The following is a 15,911-nucleotide window of genomic DNA, read 5'->3' as shown; positions in this document are numbered from 1 at the left end:
AAATTAGTTTTAAGCTGATTTGTTTTCTTTTTGTTTCAGAACATCTTTGAAAGCTGTTGTTGAGGAGACAGTCAGGAACAACTTCAAACAGCTGTCAGATTTAATGAGAGCACCCTACATCTGAAAACTTCATCCAGGAAAAAATAAGCGGCGAGGTGTAACACCTTCAACCCCTTATCACTTGATAGAAAAACAGAACCCTGAGAAAGGACATTCTAGTTATTGGCTTTCTGTACTTCTTCCCAGCCTGTCTTCCGTCCATCCGTGTGCTACGCGATGAATGCGGATATTCTTGCAAGTTAGCTGATTATGCCGTTGCGGAGCAGGTTGATCGCGTACCAGCAACAAGCAGAAAAGCTGGCTCTTCTTGGTTACAAATGAAAACGAAAGCAAAACGTGCCACTGAAAATACTTCCCTAGTATTAAAAAACACCAATATTGAAAATTTGAAGCGTGCGTTAGATCACTGCAGACGTTGGCTATCGGGGGATATTGGGGTTGTTCACTGCTTGCTTGTAAACCTAAGCAGCATATGCCCTCCAATCCTTTTGGAGATACTGACCTTGTCTCTGGCTGATCAGGTGCTCAAGCCAAAGCAGTATTTACTTCAATAACGTAGTTAAAAAGGCTTCTGGCAGTGGCAACATTCACACTGGATTGCTACCCACTTCAGAAAGGCTAAAACTCCAGATCCAACTGATAGAACTCTGTATTAATTAAATTTTTTAGAATTAATGTTCAGCCAGTTTATAGCTTACTCTTACTCTTAACAGCCCTTCTTTTCCAGTTATGCTGTTGACAAAAGCACAGCTGAGCTAATGCCCCAGCCTCCTCAAGGATGCACTCCAGTAGAGGGCTCAAGAGGAGCACCAAAGGACGTTTCCTATGGCATCACAGCTGTGCTAAACAGGTAGCACACATGCCCTTCAGTGTGTGTGTGTGTGCGTACCTGGGAAGGAACAGGAAACCCATGAGTGTGGTCAAGACACACTGGCTGAGACTTTTTGTCCTCAAACACCGCTTTGTTCCAAAAGCTCTGTTTTTTTAAGAGCAAATTCTGCTACATGCAGATAATTGGCATAAGTGGTTCCAGACCGTTTTTTAAACTTAAATATTTCAAAGAAAAGTTAATTACCCGTTTTAAAATCTACACTATGGTGGAAGTGGGCTAGAGAAACAGGTGAGCGCAAGAAGCGGCTAATTAAAACAATCCCTTTTTAATACTGGTAGAAGTCGATCCTGGTTTTTGAACAGTGGCTCAGTCATCAGCTCCACATCTGTCCGGCACCCAGCCTGAACATGTGCTGTGTGCTGATGGGCACTGGCAGGGAGCTGAGCCTGCTGCTCCACATGTGGGCTGGGCTGAGGCGGGGTCTGTGGGGCACAGCAGGCACTGAGGGGTGCTCCAGCACCAGCGCTCAGCCACGCTCAAGGCCAGCCCTGGGCTTGCATTAGTGGCTGCTTTCACAGGGCTTGTGAATCACCCAGAGGAGCAGTGTATTGAAATTAGCCTTCTACCTGTGCAGTAACAATTTTTAACACCTGTAAGTAGCTAACGGCATACTTCCATAGACTGACCAGGCTCCAGTGATAGAGAGATGAATTCGTCCCAGTGCTTCTGTGCCAAGGCTGCATCATTCCTTTTTTATTTTATTATTATTTTTTTAAATACCTTTGAAAATTTGTTTTTACAAGTAGTTCTAGTAAGTGACGGGACACCACAAGTAATGCAACCGACTGCTTTTCAGAAAGGAATGTCATTTGTGGCAAGGTCTGTTATTTCTGCTGATTTAGCTGGAAAAGGTTCCACGTTACATGTGGTTCAAAAAATGGGAAAAGATCTTCCCAGCCATTGAGAATTTGGCACGGCTTCCTGAAAAATCTGAATTTCTTAAGGACGTAGCTGGTTCTGGGACATGAGGCATCCTGATCTATGATTAAGAATGAAGTTTCACAGGCAAAAGGAAGAGTAATACCATGGAAGTCAAGCATTTGACGTACATTTGTACAAGAGGCTAAAGCCCAGCTCCAGCTGTTGGCATTCACAAAATAATGCCCAGCTGTGCTCTGGAGTGTTATCATCTGCTTGGGATTTGGGGGATTTCAGATAAAGGCAGAGTTGCTGTTTCAACATACGTTAAAATGGTATTTCTAACAGCTGCATCAGAATCAAGTGAAAACCAGTGTTAACAACAGCATCTCTACTGAGTCAGGGGAAAGAAAATAATGATGAGCCTGCTAGACAAGGCGCTGCAACCTCATGTGGCTGAGTTTCAAGCAGGAGATGTAGGTAGGGATGGTAGGGATTCAGCTTTAACTGTTCAAAGATCTGTGTGAACTGCATCACGTCAGCTTTGATCTCTCCATCATAGACTTACTTACTGTCTGAGAAGGCACTGCACTTTAAGGAAGTTCTGTATGAAAAAGCACCTCAATTGAAAATACGGTACGGTACCAAACCAGGCGGTGATGAAAGATTCACAGGTGAGGGGAGCCCTTGGAAACGAAGCCTCGTTAAAACAGGCTTCTTGGTTGTGTAAAAATAAAATGTGCTGGCTTTTACTATTTTAAATCCAATTTTTTTTTAAAGTGACCAAGGTGGGTAAGGCAATCCAATCAATCAGAATTTATCAGCTACGTAAGAATATCCCCATTTATATATACGATTCCTCACATCCCCAATCTGATTAATATACTCCACAGTGTCCTGATAACATAATGAAACTAAAAAATCCCCAAGTGTTTACATTCTCCTTTCTCGGGATCCTTTCTCTGATTTTCATTGCCCAGCAAGGAAGAAAGACCATTTCAGTAGTTCAGGGCTGGAATGCATGGGGCTCAATCACACAAACTGTGGTAACTGGTAAGTGGATCTCCTCATCGAGTCAGTGGATAGCAGATCGATATCCAGGCACTGGTATTTTTTTCCCACTGGAATTAAAGGAGGCAGATAAGGTTTTTTCCTTCCTCTATTTCTTCTTGCACTTTGTCGCTGGATGTGGCGATTTCAGCTTGCGCCGAGAAGACCGCACAGATGAATGTCAGAATAGTGCCACCAATCGCCGTGTAGAAAGCCCAGCCCAAGGAGCAGTCTCCCAGTTTGTAAGCAGAAGCATAATGTCCACAATAGCTTATTGCTTTCTGGCATCCCCAACCTGCAGGGTAAAGTATCAAGCCTAAGATAAGGAAGAGGCCTAGAAATAAAAAAAAGAGAGAAAAGGCAGAAGTTTAATAACTCGTAAGCTTAGCAGTGAACGAAACACATTAAACGGCAGTTAAAATAGATACAGACACTGCTGACTTTAAGTGCCAGACCTGGGCACAGACAGCTCTGTCTCATCCCTCAGCTACTGGTTGTTCCTTAGTGTATCCTGTGTAGTTTTGTCTCAGCATGGGGCTGTCCTGCAGTTTTTTAATTGTGCAAGGGTTATTTCACATGGTAACGACCTCGTTCCTAGGCTTACTCTCTGTATTCCTCCTGCATATCACTGCTACATTTACACAGCTTGCCAAATGTTTGGACATCTCACCTACTGTTTGTATTTGGTGCTTTTCAAATACTTACAATTCTCTGCATCTACTTAAATTTTGTATTTAGCCAACCCTCATTCCACTTTATTTAGTCATTCATAAATATATGTGTATCATCTTCTTTCATCTGGATTTTCCCTACATCTGTTTTCTTAACCCGAAAAGAACAACCTCACATAGCACTGCTTATCTGTCCACATTCAGACACAGCAAAGAATCACTTGGCACATTCAAGAAGCTTCTTTTGCAATGAGGAGGTTCTGGAGTCAGACACAAACAAGTGGATGTAAATACCCACTACCAGTGCACAGGTGATGCTGGGATCCTCTGAAGAAGGGATGCTGTTACTTATAGCTTCCTTTCTGCTGAGGACCAAAGTTAGCAAAGCAGTGAAGAGTTTCACTGTGGAGATGAAAATGTTGTATGAGAGCCCCTATACATATATCAGGCTATCATGCTGTCATGCAACCTCTGCTGAAAATCACTGTGCCTTAGAAACAGATCATCTCCATGCAGCACGGTACACAGATACTTGTCAAGACAGCCCATAGGCATCTGTAGCTCCATGCTGTTTTCTTTAAGATTTTACTTAGAAGAGCAGGAAGAATTGCACAAAACAGCTGAAAGACAACCCGTTTATCCAGAAAGTGAACACAGCCTTCCACATCCTGTAAGCACTACCCGATTTATTTCTCCTGTCCTAAATAAAGCCCTTTATTTAGCCTGGCATGCTGAAGAAGACAGCTGATAACAGCAGTATTCTTGGCGCTGGCTGAAAGTTGTGCTTTTTGTTCATTCATAAATTTAATTTCAAAATTTCTACCAGGTCATCAAAAAGTCTTATTTTATTCTCTCTGCTACATTTACTACCAAGAACACCCGTTAAGACTTGTTCCCATCTGCAATTCAGTTAGAACTGCCCATTCTGCAGCGCATTCGGTTTCCTCACCGGCTGTCCAATGTCTATAAAAGCCAGGTATTTCACAAAAGATTGTCCTTCCTTCAGCATTTCCCTAACGGTAACGCCACGGGCGAGAACAATCTAAATGCCATCATTTAGGGCAGCAAAATCCACTCGTGAATGATACCTGCTCTGTCTGAGGGGATTTAATCGCTGTTTACATTTAAGAAGCAATGACAAATTTTGTGCAGTGATTCCAGTCCAACTGGCCAAACTACATTAAGCATAAAGTACTGCTTTGTCTTGGGCAGACCTGGATAAGCTGTGCTTTCATCTTGCTGAGCCCAGCAGCTGTTTCAGACTAAACACCAGCAGTTTCTCTCCTCTATTCATCACTATCTTCCTGTTCAGCATTAACCAGCAGGACTAAACATTGTATTTCTCTAACCGTATGTAGGTTCCAGCTGCCATTTTTTCTAAGGATCACAAACCCTTTGATAGTTAAAGATCTCCAGCTCTGAATTAAGAAGCCAGGCATGAAATGCCAAAGTAGCTACTACTGCCAAGTTAGTTTTTAAAGCCTACCACCCTATCAGTAACAAACCCGGAGGTCCGCGTTTCACTCCAGATGGCTTAGTTACAAGCAAGTCTAAGAAGTCGCATCCATCTCTTTTAGCCAAAGCCAGAGCACTGAGCAACTCTTGAGAGCTCCTGCTGCATAGCATGGGCCCCCATGCTGAAAAGCCGCTACCAAAATCTCAGCCACCTCTAAAAGGCTGCAGCACCTCTACGTATTCAACAATACGCTACTGAATTAAGACTTTTTTAACCTTTTTTAAACTTTTTCTTCTCTAAAGAGTGAAGAAAATCCCTGTAGAAATGCAGAAGGCAGCCCACAACTCGACAATCTACAGTTATTCCCTCAGTTAAGATGATTTGGAGAAAACTCCTGAAGTACGGGCCATGACCATGGACAGATTCTCCTTCCCACTCCAACCCCTCTACTACCTAAGCACCCAGCCTGCGTTCTACTCCATCCCAGTGCAGACTCAAGGCTTCTCAGCACACTCCTCCTATCGCTATCGCTCATGTTTACCATCACTTACAATTTCATCAGTATCTGGTTCCTTCCTGTTAGGAAAGGTTAATAAAGATTACCTAATTAAGTCAATTCAACACACCCACAAGCAGAGATGGCACTCCTTGTGTTTCATGCTAACTAGCATGAAGTGGAGAGCTGCAGACTCGTCCTGTGCTCAGCTCTAACCTGCAAAGCACAGTGATGGAGCTGTGCGGGCTTCAGAAAAGGTTCTCTCCATAGGGATCTCAAGTGAAAAGGTCAGGAAGACCTTTGCCTGCTGCTTCCCAGTCACTACAGAAGAGGTGATGGCATGTTGCAGTGATTCCTGCTGCTTAAACAAAATGGATGGAAGATTTTCATTATCCAACAGCAGAGAAAACCACGGGCTACAGCAGAAGTCAGCAACCAGCAGCACTTACCTGTCCAACTAGCTCTAGCCAGAGGCATCTTCCAGAGACCACAAGAAAAGAACCGCTGTGCTCCTGGGAACACAGATGCAGAGGGAGGGAAGAGAGGCCTCGTGTGGAAAGAACAAGCTCAGATATATCTGATACCAAGGTCGGATGAGGCTGTGATACTCCTTGGAAAGTCAAGGTCTACTTTTAAACACGTGAAATGGTTAAATGTAATACGAATAGCTCAGCAGCCTCTGTGTTCTTTCACCTTTAACCCAAGGATTGCTGCTCAACCATTTTAAGAAACGCAAAAAAGCCAGAGGCATGTTTCTGTGGCTAATGCCGCAGCCTTGATCTATGCCTCAAACACATGCAACAAGCTGCAGCTGAGCAAAAAACAGTTACAGGATAGCATCTGGCCACACTGGAAGACTTTCAGCACTGAATTCTCATACTGGTGTCCACAGGGCAGAGCCTGGCTGAGCCCCTCACATCTCTTTGCTTAATTGCCTGTATCTCTCCTTCTCTGCAGCCACTCTCAGTCCCTGGGGCTTGACCTGCCTGCATCTCTCTCACCTGTTGTTATTTATTTGCACTACTGCAGCACTTGGCAGCTCTGCTGGTAGTTTCTGTCAATAGCTGGCAAACTCTTCTTACACAACAAACAGAGCACAAAGAACAAACCAGTTAACCCACTGGCAATAGTGTTTCATTGTGGTTCTAGTGGGTAGCAGTCCTGCTCACATCAGGGTATTAGAACTACATGGATGCTCTTGAAGGTTCATTACAAGCCAAACCATTCTGTGATTCGAGGATTCATAGCCAGACTGCAGCAAGACAGAGAAAAAATGAAGATCAACTGGTTTTCAGCTGCTCATGCAAAGCACAAAACACGTTTTTGTTTTTTGAAGCATCCACGGGCAGATGGCAGAGGAGGGCACTGGACAGGCTGCACGGAGCTGGGCACGAAGCTTCCCATCACTGAGCATGGGGCTGTCACAGGAGGCATGGGGCACACCTGCAGCGTTCATTTATGTCCACTGTGCACAGGGACATGGGAGCAGCTCCTAGCACTATACTCATCTGTGTATAAGAAGTTCTTGTCTGGATTGATTAAGAGTTCTCAGGGTTCTTGACTTTGACTCAGTTACTCTTAAGCTCGACACATTCAAACACTGCTTGTGTATTTAATCCGCACCATGAGGCTGAGGCACTGAATGCCATAAGTTAAAATTGAAGCACTTAAGCTCCTGTTGGCCATAGAAATACAAAGCTCACTGTGTGTTGTGTAACTTTATGTCAGCACAATCTAATGAAGCAACAATTATCTCACGTCGACAGTTTGTCTTAAGATGAATCTGGCAGGAGGACAGTAAATTATAATGATAATGATTTCCTTTTCTTAATAAATCTTTTTTATTTTTATTTTTTTGCTATTGTCCCAGTGTATCTGAACAGAAGCCAATCTTCAAAAGGAAAAGCAGAGAACAAAAGTCTGGTGCTTTAGCTGAAGAAAACTTTCCTGCAAAGAATCCTTTCAGTTCCTCACTCTAACGCACAGTAAATGAGTTTTAATGCACAGCCAATCCACCTGTTAAATCACTGCTGTTTGTTCCCCATGCCAGGACAGCAAATCAATTCTGAAAGCATGACATGAGGCTGTTTTCCACTGTGCTTCTCTGCAGCCTTGCAGAGCTCAAGTTTGCTCTGCTGAAGATTCAACCCCCCCCTCTTTGCACAGCTGCACTGCTATGGGTGCAGCATTAATTACATTTTTCCTTCTGCTAGCTGTTGCCAGCTTTCATACATGTTTCTTCTTTGGATTCCTTAAAACAGAGGTTCTCAGAGCAGGCTGCATAATGCAGTCAGATGCTTTACGAACAACACAGGAAAACTATTCAAATAACATCTCATACAGCTCACTGGTGTACCTCTGTCAGCAGAGAACATTTTGGCATGTTTCACTAAAGGGAATTTGCTCCCGTAACATTTTATCAATCCCAAATCATGTGCTTTCAGAAGAAAGCCTTTAGAAATACAAAATGTAGGCTAAACTTTATGAGGATTATTAGCCCGATCCCATTACAGCTCAGACAACCCATTAAGCACTTGCCCTCAAATGCTGACCCTAAAGCCAAACTTCTCATACCGAGAAACATCAGCATGGACACAGCAGAATGCTCTGACAAGAGGAAAAGCTTCTGAAGACAGTCCAGAAATTGCACTGATTTAAAAAGACGTTTTTCCACCTGCAGCCCAATGCTTTCCCTCCTGGCGGCCTAGAACTGCAACAAGCAAGTGCTCCCCATTTTTCATGCTCTATAGCAGCGTTGCTAAGCTAACATCACAGAAAGACAACAGATCAGTCTGCCACTCCGGGCATCTGCATGTCACATCACGTGCCGGCCAGCAGCAGGGTCAGAGCTGAGTAAAAGCCTTCTCGTTCCATCCTTGGAAACAACCCTCAAGAAAGGGTCTGTGCAGATGCCTGTTTAGATAAGTGAAGGCATGCTGTTTAGTTCTGACAGTCTTCTGCGCAGCTGCTGTTGTGCCATATTAAATGCAGCATATACTAACACAGCCAATTTCCATTGCAAAGCTTGAAACTATCTTCTCATTTCCTAGCAAAATAGTGAAAACAAGCAAACAAAAAAACAACCAACCCAAAAGACCAAAACCAAACAACCCTTCTAAAAGTCTGCTGAAGATAACAGGGAATTAAGCAGCTGTGATCAATGAGGTGGCAATGCAATAGGCTCCCGCAGAGCAGCACAACCCAGCAACAGCACTGCAGCAGACAGGAGTGGAAGAGGGAAGGTGAACCTTGCTCCACTCATGTGGAGACCTCCTGGCGGTGGAAAGCAGTGACACTGCTTTTCTTCCCTTCTGCACAGCCACAGGAGACCAGTGCTCCGCCCCAAGGGCACGCAACAGCTTGGCACAACAACCACACCTTTGTTTACCATGGGCACGTTAGCAAATGCGTCAGCGTGCTACATGAATGCCTGAAAAATGTCATGCTTCAAGTATGCACACAAATGCACCTCACCGTCTTAAACTGAGCAAGCTTTTGCATATGCGGACAACTGTAGCGACAGCCTCGGCACACGGTGGACATGGTGGACGGCCTCTATGCTGAACAATCGCAGTTCCACCAGCCACTCCTAAGCCTGGCCAGCCTGGGCCAGTCACAGAGCTCCAAGTCAGGCGGAGGGGGTGGAATTGCCCACAGAGGCTGGGACAGGACCACTGTGGTGCAGCAGGCTGGGCACCGCAGCACAGCCCACATCCTGCCCACGGCCTGTCACGCTGCATGACCTCCAGCAGCCCCGGCAGCCTTCACTGGAGTGAGGCGGCACACACACAGCAAGAGAGGGGAGAATCTGTGAGCACAAGTGCCTTGAAGATGGCCTGTCTGGAAACACTGCAAAACAGAAGAATCTGTGATTTCAAGACCTATCTCGATACTGCCGTCACTGTGGGTTCACATCCACGAGGGGATCTTGCTCACATTCCAATTCATTAAGCCAATCAAACATGCATAATCAAATAATGTTTTTGACGTCATTACTGATATTAGGGTGTAAAATAGGACTAAGAATATGTGGTGGAGGATGTCCACGACAGGAGGAAAAGCAATGGACGAGAAGCTATTATCACTATTATGTATATTTTGCTACCCACGGAAAGAGCCAAAATGAGGCCATCTTATTAAGCCTTGATGTGGGCTGCTTTGGCAGAACGACAGCATACGGGCGATTCCTGCGTGGCGTTCGGGGTTTCTTGGGTTTAGGTTTTGTGATTGTTTACTCTTCTGCTTGCTCTTCTCTTTAACGAAGCGTAAGCACACAGACTCCTCTCTTCAGGAGCAGGGAGGCCGAGCTGCATCCCAGAATCACAGGATACCCTGCGCTGTGCCAACCCTACGCGTCACGCCAATGTGCAGGCCCTGACCGACCACCTGTGTGGCTGCAGCACCTTTCTGTGAAGCAGGCCCTGTTGGTGTGCTCACACACACACGCAAGCCCTGCCCAGCTCTGTGCTCAGAGCACCACGGGAGCCAGGCACTCTGCTGCGCCTTCTGTGGGGCTGCCGCGTGGCCACCGGGGTTTGCCTCAAAAGCCAGCGAGGTAGTACAGGCGTTTTTAATCTGAGATGGCCTGATGGCAGGCTTGAAGCAGCTAAATGAGTAAGTACATTGCAGTGGTTGAATTTGGGAGGTTAGTTAGTTTGGAATGAGAATACCAGATGATGTCAAACTGTCCATCTGCGAAAGAAGCAGGGGAAAAGACCCAGAACATTTCAGTGCTTGCTGTAACTGTTTTCAGTGCTGTCCAATTGGCTGTTGCCAGTGGCCTCCTAAACATGAATCGGTTGTGCAGAATCAGCAGAAAGGGAAAGAAAAACACCTCGTGACCAGGGCTCCGCAAAGGAGCTGCCTTGGCTGACACAATGAGGTAAAAGGGCCCTGGGACGTTTTCTCGTTCCATTACATTTCTTCAGTGCTGATGCTGCAGTGCAAGCCAACCGTCCCCACCCCTCTCTGTCTGCTGAGCCTGAGCTGATTTCTTCTTTTCTCTTGTGTTTGCGTGAAGGCACAGCCTCTGCATCTAAATACTCTCCTACAGAGTTCACTGTTCTACGTAACAGCAGCACCAGTCTTGGCTCTAAGTCTGACAGCAAAAATCCACCCTGCAGGAGAGGCAGCCAACTGTCCCACTCCACCAGGCAGCGGGGAACGCAGACATCCCCAGCCTCTCAGCATCGGCACAAGTACTGCACCGCTGCACACGTGCTGCAGGAAAGCACTTCTCAGGGTGCTGCACAAGGCTCCCACACTCAGCACCCAGATGGAAGGTTCATGCATGCTGGCTAAGAACATCAGCTGCTAATTTTTGTTAGTGAGAACCTCAGCACTGACATCCAATGAGTGTCTGCTGATCCCTGTGACCATCACGGTAGCACAGGAGGCATGCTGACCTCCAAATCTAACTCAACACTAAAAAGCTTCACTTTATCTCTTTAACTGTCCTTTAACTACTTCTTAATACTGTCCCTCAGGCTCAACAGCAGTTTAGCACTGGAACTCATTTTCCTTCCCTGGCATACTTCCTCCTGCTCCAAATCAGCAGTCCCCTTAGCTTGAACTTTCAGCAGCCATGTGTGTATTGGATGCCGTGCTGGCAGCTGGCCATATAGGTTACAGGAAGCACTATACCGCAGACAGCAGGAGCAGTTCAGACCGTCAGGATTTCCATTAGAAATCCCCACTCCCCACCCCTTTTTCTTTCTTCCCACCCCAAGAATTCAGAATTCTGGCATCAGAAAAGAAAAAATTCTAAGATGAATCCAAGAGGAAATATGCTTTTGAAAAATGCATGCTCTGCATTTTAGAAAGACAAACAAGAAGTTCCCTTGCCATTGAAGGCTGAACTGCTCTGGCTTCGCTTTCCTCCTGCTCGGGCTCCCAGCCAAGCAGCAGCCTCAGTCACCTGTGGGCAGCGGTGTGAGCGCGTGCGGTGCTTCCCCCGCGCACCAGCTTGGCCTCTTTGACACAGCAGTGCTTCTTAACAACATGCACAAACACCTGAAGTGCTCCACAGCCACAAGCCAACCTCGGCCTCTTCCAGCCTCTGTACTTCAAATGGTTCCACAACTGCAAAAACGGAATACTTTCCTGAAGAAGATGTTCAAAAAGTCTGCCTGGACTTCTTGCTGCTGGGTGGTAATTATCTATTTAATTACACAGCGCCTTTCTTTGCACTGTCTATTGCAGGGAAAATGTTCTTTTCCAGATGAAACAATCTGCAAATACTTCTAAAACCAGGACAACTGATTACTACTTCTACAAGTCCAGAGTGAAAGACACTGCAGCCTGAAAGCAAGTGGGAAGACGTCAGGCCCCGTGACAACAAATGGCAAGATTTCAAACAGAAGCTGTATTTTCTTCCTGTATAGTTTTTTATTTCTAATTTTCTGCAACGGCAACAACGACAGAAGCTCCGTGGACCAGATATCTGCATGGCTCCTATCCACTGATCCAAACGAGGGTTCGTCAAGGGACCATACAAAAAGATGTGGCTTTGTGTTAGTAATTTCACCGTAGGCATCACCCAGGTCACAGCCACTGTTGCTAGACAGAAAAGATAAATCCAGTGTCTGTTATTGTCTTTTCATGATGAATTCCAGGAACAAACTCACTTGCTGTATGTTTTTAATTATATTAAATCTCCATGGCAAAGACATAGAGATTTTAAATGAGATTAAGTCTGTGAGTTCCCGTAGATTACTCTGTGTGGGCGCATCTCATCCTTGAAAATGAAATGTTTGACATGCTTAAAAACACTGGGCTGATATATGCTGATAAACAAAATGATTTTGCAAATTCTTGTTCCTCAAGAATATTAATAGTTCACATCTGAAAGAATGATCTTAAGCTGGAGACAATCACGCTGGTCTGTGTCAAGCTGTTCTCTGGACGGGGCATTAGTTCACATATCATAATCCTCACACAGATTAACCATGCCAACAACTGTCCTGCTAAAAACATGCCTAAGTGTTTTTCAAAGCTCAGGAACTGAGAAAGTTGAAATTAACAGCTGTGATAAGTCATACGGAAAATACTTTCAACTAAGTAAGCAGATGCTGTAATGCTACTGGCACAAGAGCAGCAGTGGACCCAATAAAATTAATCTTGAGAAAATGAGTTGCTAGCCACAAGGCGCCTGGCTGCAAATACTGGCAGCGGTATTTCTCATAGCAACAGTTTCAGCAACGTGACCCTTCGGTTACCCAGTTTCAGGCCGTGTCATTTATCTAAATCGTAGTAAGGGAAGCGCTTCTCTTCCCAATGCAACTCAAAAAAAGGACTTAGCTACCTCTTCGCATTACAAACGCTTGCTCCACCACATTGTTCAGTGCCATCCTTTTACAGGCACAGCTGGTTTGGTATTAAAACCCAGAACTGTCACATCTGCTCACAAACGGATGCTTTCCAGAACAGTCTGCTAAGATACAAGAATCTACTTCCTGCCTAATCTGATGCTAGACTGTACGTATCTTGATATGGCACTGGAACCAGAAGCAGAGTTATCTTTTCAACAGACACGAGCCTGCTGCACCAAACAACTACTTGTACCCATCTCTCACACAAACATAACTTTAAATGAAAAGATGTAATCTCTTAAAAAACAGGTTTCATGGATTATTGCAGAAGTACAGGATAAGAAAGCGGGGAGCTAAAGCCTTCCACTAGCTCTAATTTGCACTGCAGAGCTGCTTATTTGTCACGCTGGTGCTGGTAGTATTGTGAACCAGGAGGGACTGCTGAAAAACATGTCATTTTTTATTTGAAGGACATTCATCTGCTCCCATAATCTGAACAGAAGCAGCTTGAGCCAGCGTAGGGATCTAATTCTGGTGCAAACGCACAAACCTTATTGTGGGTGACAGAAAATAACCCATTTGCTTCTATACTGCTTTACAGTGCTTTAGGAGCCACTGTCCGCCACGTGACACCTCTGTGATCGGAGGAAGGTGAGCACAGCCCTCATCCAGGCCGAGGAGCAGTCGGGACCCCAGTCAAGATACAGCCAGCACCAGGGCCACCACTGTCCTGGCAAGGAGTGGTCAAGATGGACCCCTCGTTCCAGCAAACAAGTCCCAACTCCTCACTTCTGCTTTAACCAAATCACAGTAAAAACTGAAAACATCTGGTTAAGAGCACCACCAGGAGGGAAGGCGGAGGCAGCCTGTGCCACTGCCGCCTCCTTTGCCAGTCCCTGAGGGCAGCTGGTTGTGGCAGGACCACTCTTCTTCCTTCAGACCACCCCATGCACACACCGCAAAGCACGGAACTGGCACACACAACCAGTCCTAGTGACCACAGAAAGCCACACACTGCTCTGCCTAGGGCTTTCCAGCTTCAGACTGCATTAGTTACTTAATCCCTGCAAACCTATGTTATAAACAGTAACATGACATAGCTAGAGTAGATCCGTCATTTCAAACAAAGTACAGTCAGAGCACAAAAAGATAAGCTCTGTGACTGCAGCTGAACAACGCAATGGGCTGGCCAAGGGGAGAGTTTACCGTCAGGTATGACTTGTCAAGCACACGCCCTTGAAGGAGGTGGCTTAGCATGAAACCTGGTACGCAGGGTGTACAGCTGCAGGCCCTGCCCTGGGGTGTTTGCTCTCACCACAGCCATGGGGCACCTGAGCTGCCCCAGGCCTATGGAAAAATCACCAAAGTAGTGAGTGGGAAATGAACTGCCTTAGCATGAGGATTAACTTTGCTCTCTGCTGGTAACAAAGGAGAGAAGTTTTTTGTTGCAGAAAGAAATTCACACAGAGAGAAAGCACTGAACAGCAAACAAAAGAAACATCGGTCAGTTCATTTTGGCACACCACAGACTGCAATCCCACTGCCAATGTCAACGCATTACATGCTGTGTAGCTATAAATTTCAGCTGTGTTTGAATAAACACCAGCATATAGAACCACTCTGGTTCTGCCTAATGTGATCTCCCTGTAGATACTACAGAATTGCTGTGTTTCTGTAGATGAGCAGCACAAAAATTAGCGTTTTTAGTTGCTCTCAGAGCTCACGTACCTGCAATCCCTTGTAGCAGCCCACAGACATTAAAAATACTTTTCTTCATAATACTCTGCACACACATAGTAAAGACAGACACAAACGCCACGGCGCAGAGGATCAGGATTCCCACAGCTAGGAAAATAGCGGTTGCCTGCCAGAACCCACTGGCAATCTCACTGAAGTTTTCAGCATAAGGGCCACAAAGCGTATCTCGCCTGGAGAGCTGCATGTGAGAGATCCTTGTGCAGCGCCCGTAGATGCCCAGGGTCGGGCGGTAGGGCTCCTGCGGCCCCCCCGTTCTGTTGTCCATGTCGTCTGTGCTGACCGGCTTGGCTTTGCCAATCAGCCAGTCCGCGCTCATGAAGGCGATGAGCTCCGCAAAAGCCACTACGATGCTCAGGAGAGTCCATAGCATCGACCGACACGTTACAATGACATGACACATATTGGTGTCCACTGCTTGCGAACAGTGAGGCTGGCAGGCTTAAATCCGGGCACGAGGAGGAAAAGGTTAAATAACAGCAGAGAAAAGGGACCACGAGGAAATCGCTGCTGCAGCACCGCTCGCTCTTTCAGCTCTCACAGCAGCCAAGACAAAACTCCTCCGGAGAAAAAGTGAACTGCTACAAGTTTTGCAAGCAGCTCAGTCATTTGTTCTCTCCGCTCAGTTCCTCCTTTCTTCTTGCGGGGATGCTGAGCTCTGAAACGCGCTTTTCCCTCTTACTGCTCATACTGGCACATGACGCTCCGGGCTGGCGGGGAAGGCCGTGGGGACTGCCCACTGCTTGACATCACGCACCTACGGGAAACAGAGAGACCACATCAGCAGCAGGAAAAGCCCTCGCGCCTCCGCACAACCCAGCAAGCTGAAACCCCCGCGCGCATCCGCATCCACATCCGCATCCACATCCACATCCACACGCCGAAGCTCTCCGTGCGCGCTGGAAGCCGCCCGCCTCGTCCCGGGGGAACGACCGCTCCGTCTGCCCGGCGGCACTCACACATCCGCTCGGTCCGTCCCGCACGGCCGCGCGCCGAGCGAGCTGCCAGTGATGTCTTGGTGGCGGCCCGGTCCCACCCACTCCTCCAGCACGCCCACATCATCAGCCCCTGCCTGAAATCACCACGGCTGCCGGCGGCCCAGCACAGCGCCTTGGGCGCGTTCAAGCCGTTTTACAGCCGCGGAGTGGATATCTGGGCGAGGCGGGGAGCACCTCGGTCGGGCAGGAGCGCGGCGCGGCGCTCCCCGGGGCGTCCCCTTCTGCCGCCTGTGACAGCAGCCGGGGGACGTTCCCTGAGCTTTATACTTCCATCGGAACGAGAGGCGATGCGGAGATCACTGCGCTCCTCACTCATACCCTGAAGCCTTCCTTGAAATAACAGATGAATCAACACACTTGTCTCC

The 15,911-nt window shown here is 46.6% G+C and overlaps 1 protein-coding gene and 1 pseudogene across 1 annotated transcript; both read right to left on the bottom strand.

Moving 5' to 3' along the window:
• Positions 1-678: 678 nt before the first annotated feature.
• Positions 679-2,885, bottom strand: LOC140263968 (uncharacterized; annotated as a pseudogene).
• Positions 2,545-15,694, bottom strand: LHFPL2 (LHFPL tetraspan subfamily member 2). Its single transcript, XM_072358969.1, has 3 exons — positions 15,508-15,694; positions 14,522-15,305; positions 2,545-3,194 (listed from the first exon to the last, which is right to left on the bottom strand). The coding sequence occupies exons 2-3, from the start codon at positions 14,949-14,951 to the stop codon at positions 2,938-2,940; spliced, it is 687 nt and encodes a 228-aa protein (XP_072215070.1). The 5' UTR covers positions 14,952-15,305; positions 15,508-15,694; the 3' UTR covers positions 2,545-2,937.
• Positions 15,695-15,911: the final 217 nt, after the last annotated feature.

The sequence above is a fragment of the Excalfactoria chinensis genome, chromosome Z (assembly GCF_039878825.1).
Source record: "Excalfactoria chinensis isolate bCotChi1 chromosome Z, bCotChi1.hap2, whole genome shotgun sequence".
NCBI classification, from domain to species: Eukaryota; Metazoa; Chordata; class Aves; order Galliformes; family Phasianidae; genus Excalfactoria; species Excalfactoria chinensis.
Note: the sequence above shows the minus strand (reverse complement) of the source record. Positions and strands in the feature narration are given on the sequence as shown.

Bases quoted from the DNA above. Each gene is read 5' to 3' on its own strand.
- LHFPL2 (XM_072358969.1), bottom strand. From the start codon at position 14,951: ATGTGTCATGTCATTGTAACGTGTCGGTCGATGCTATGGACTCTCCTG. The intron at 3,195-14,521 runs GTACGTGAGCTC...TTTTATTTCTAG, and splicing joins GCTGCTACAAGGGATTGCAG to GCCTCTTCCTTATCTTAGGC.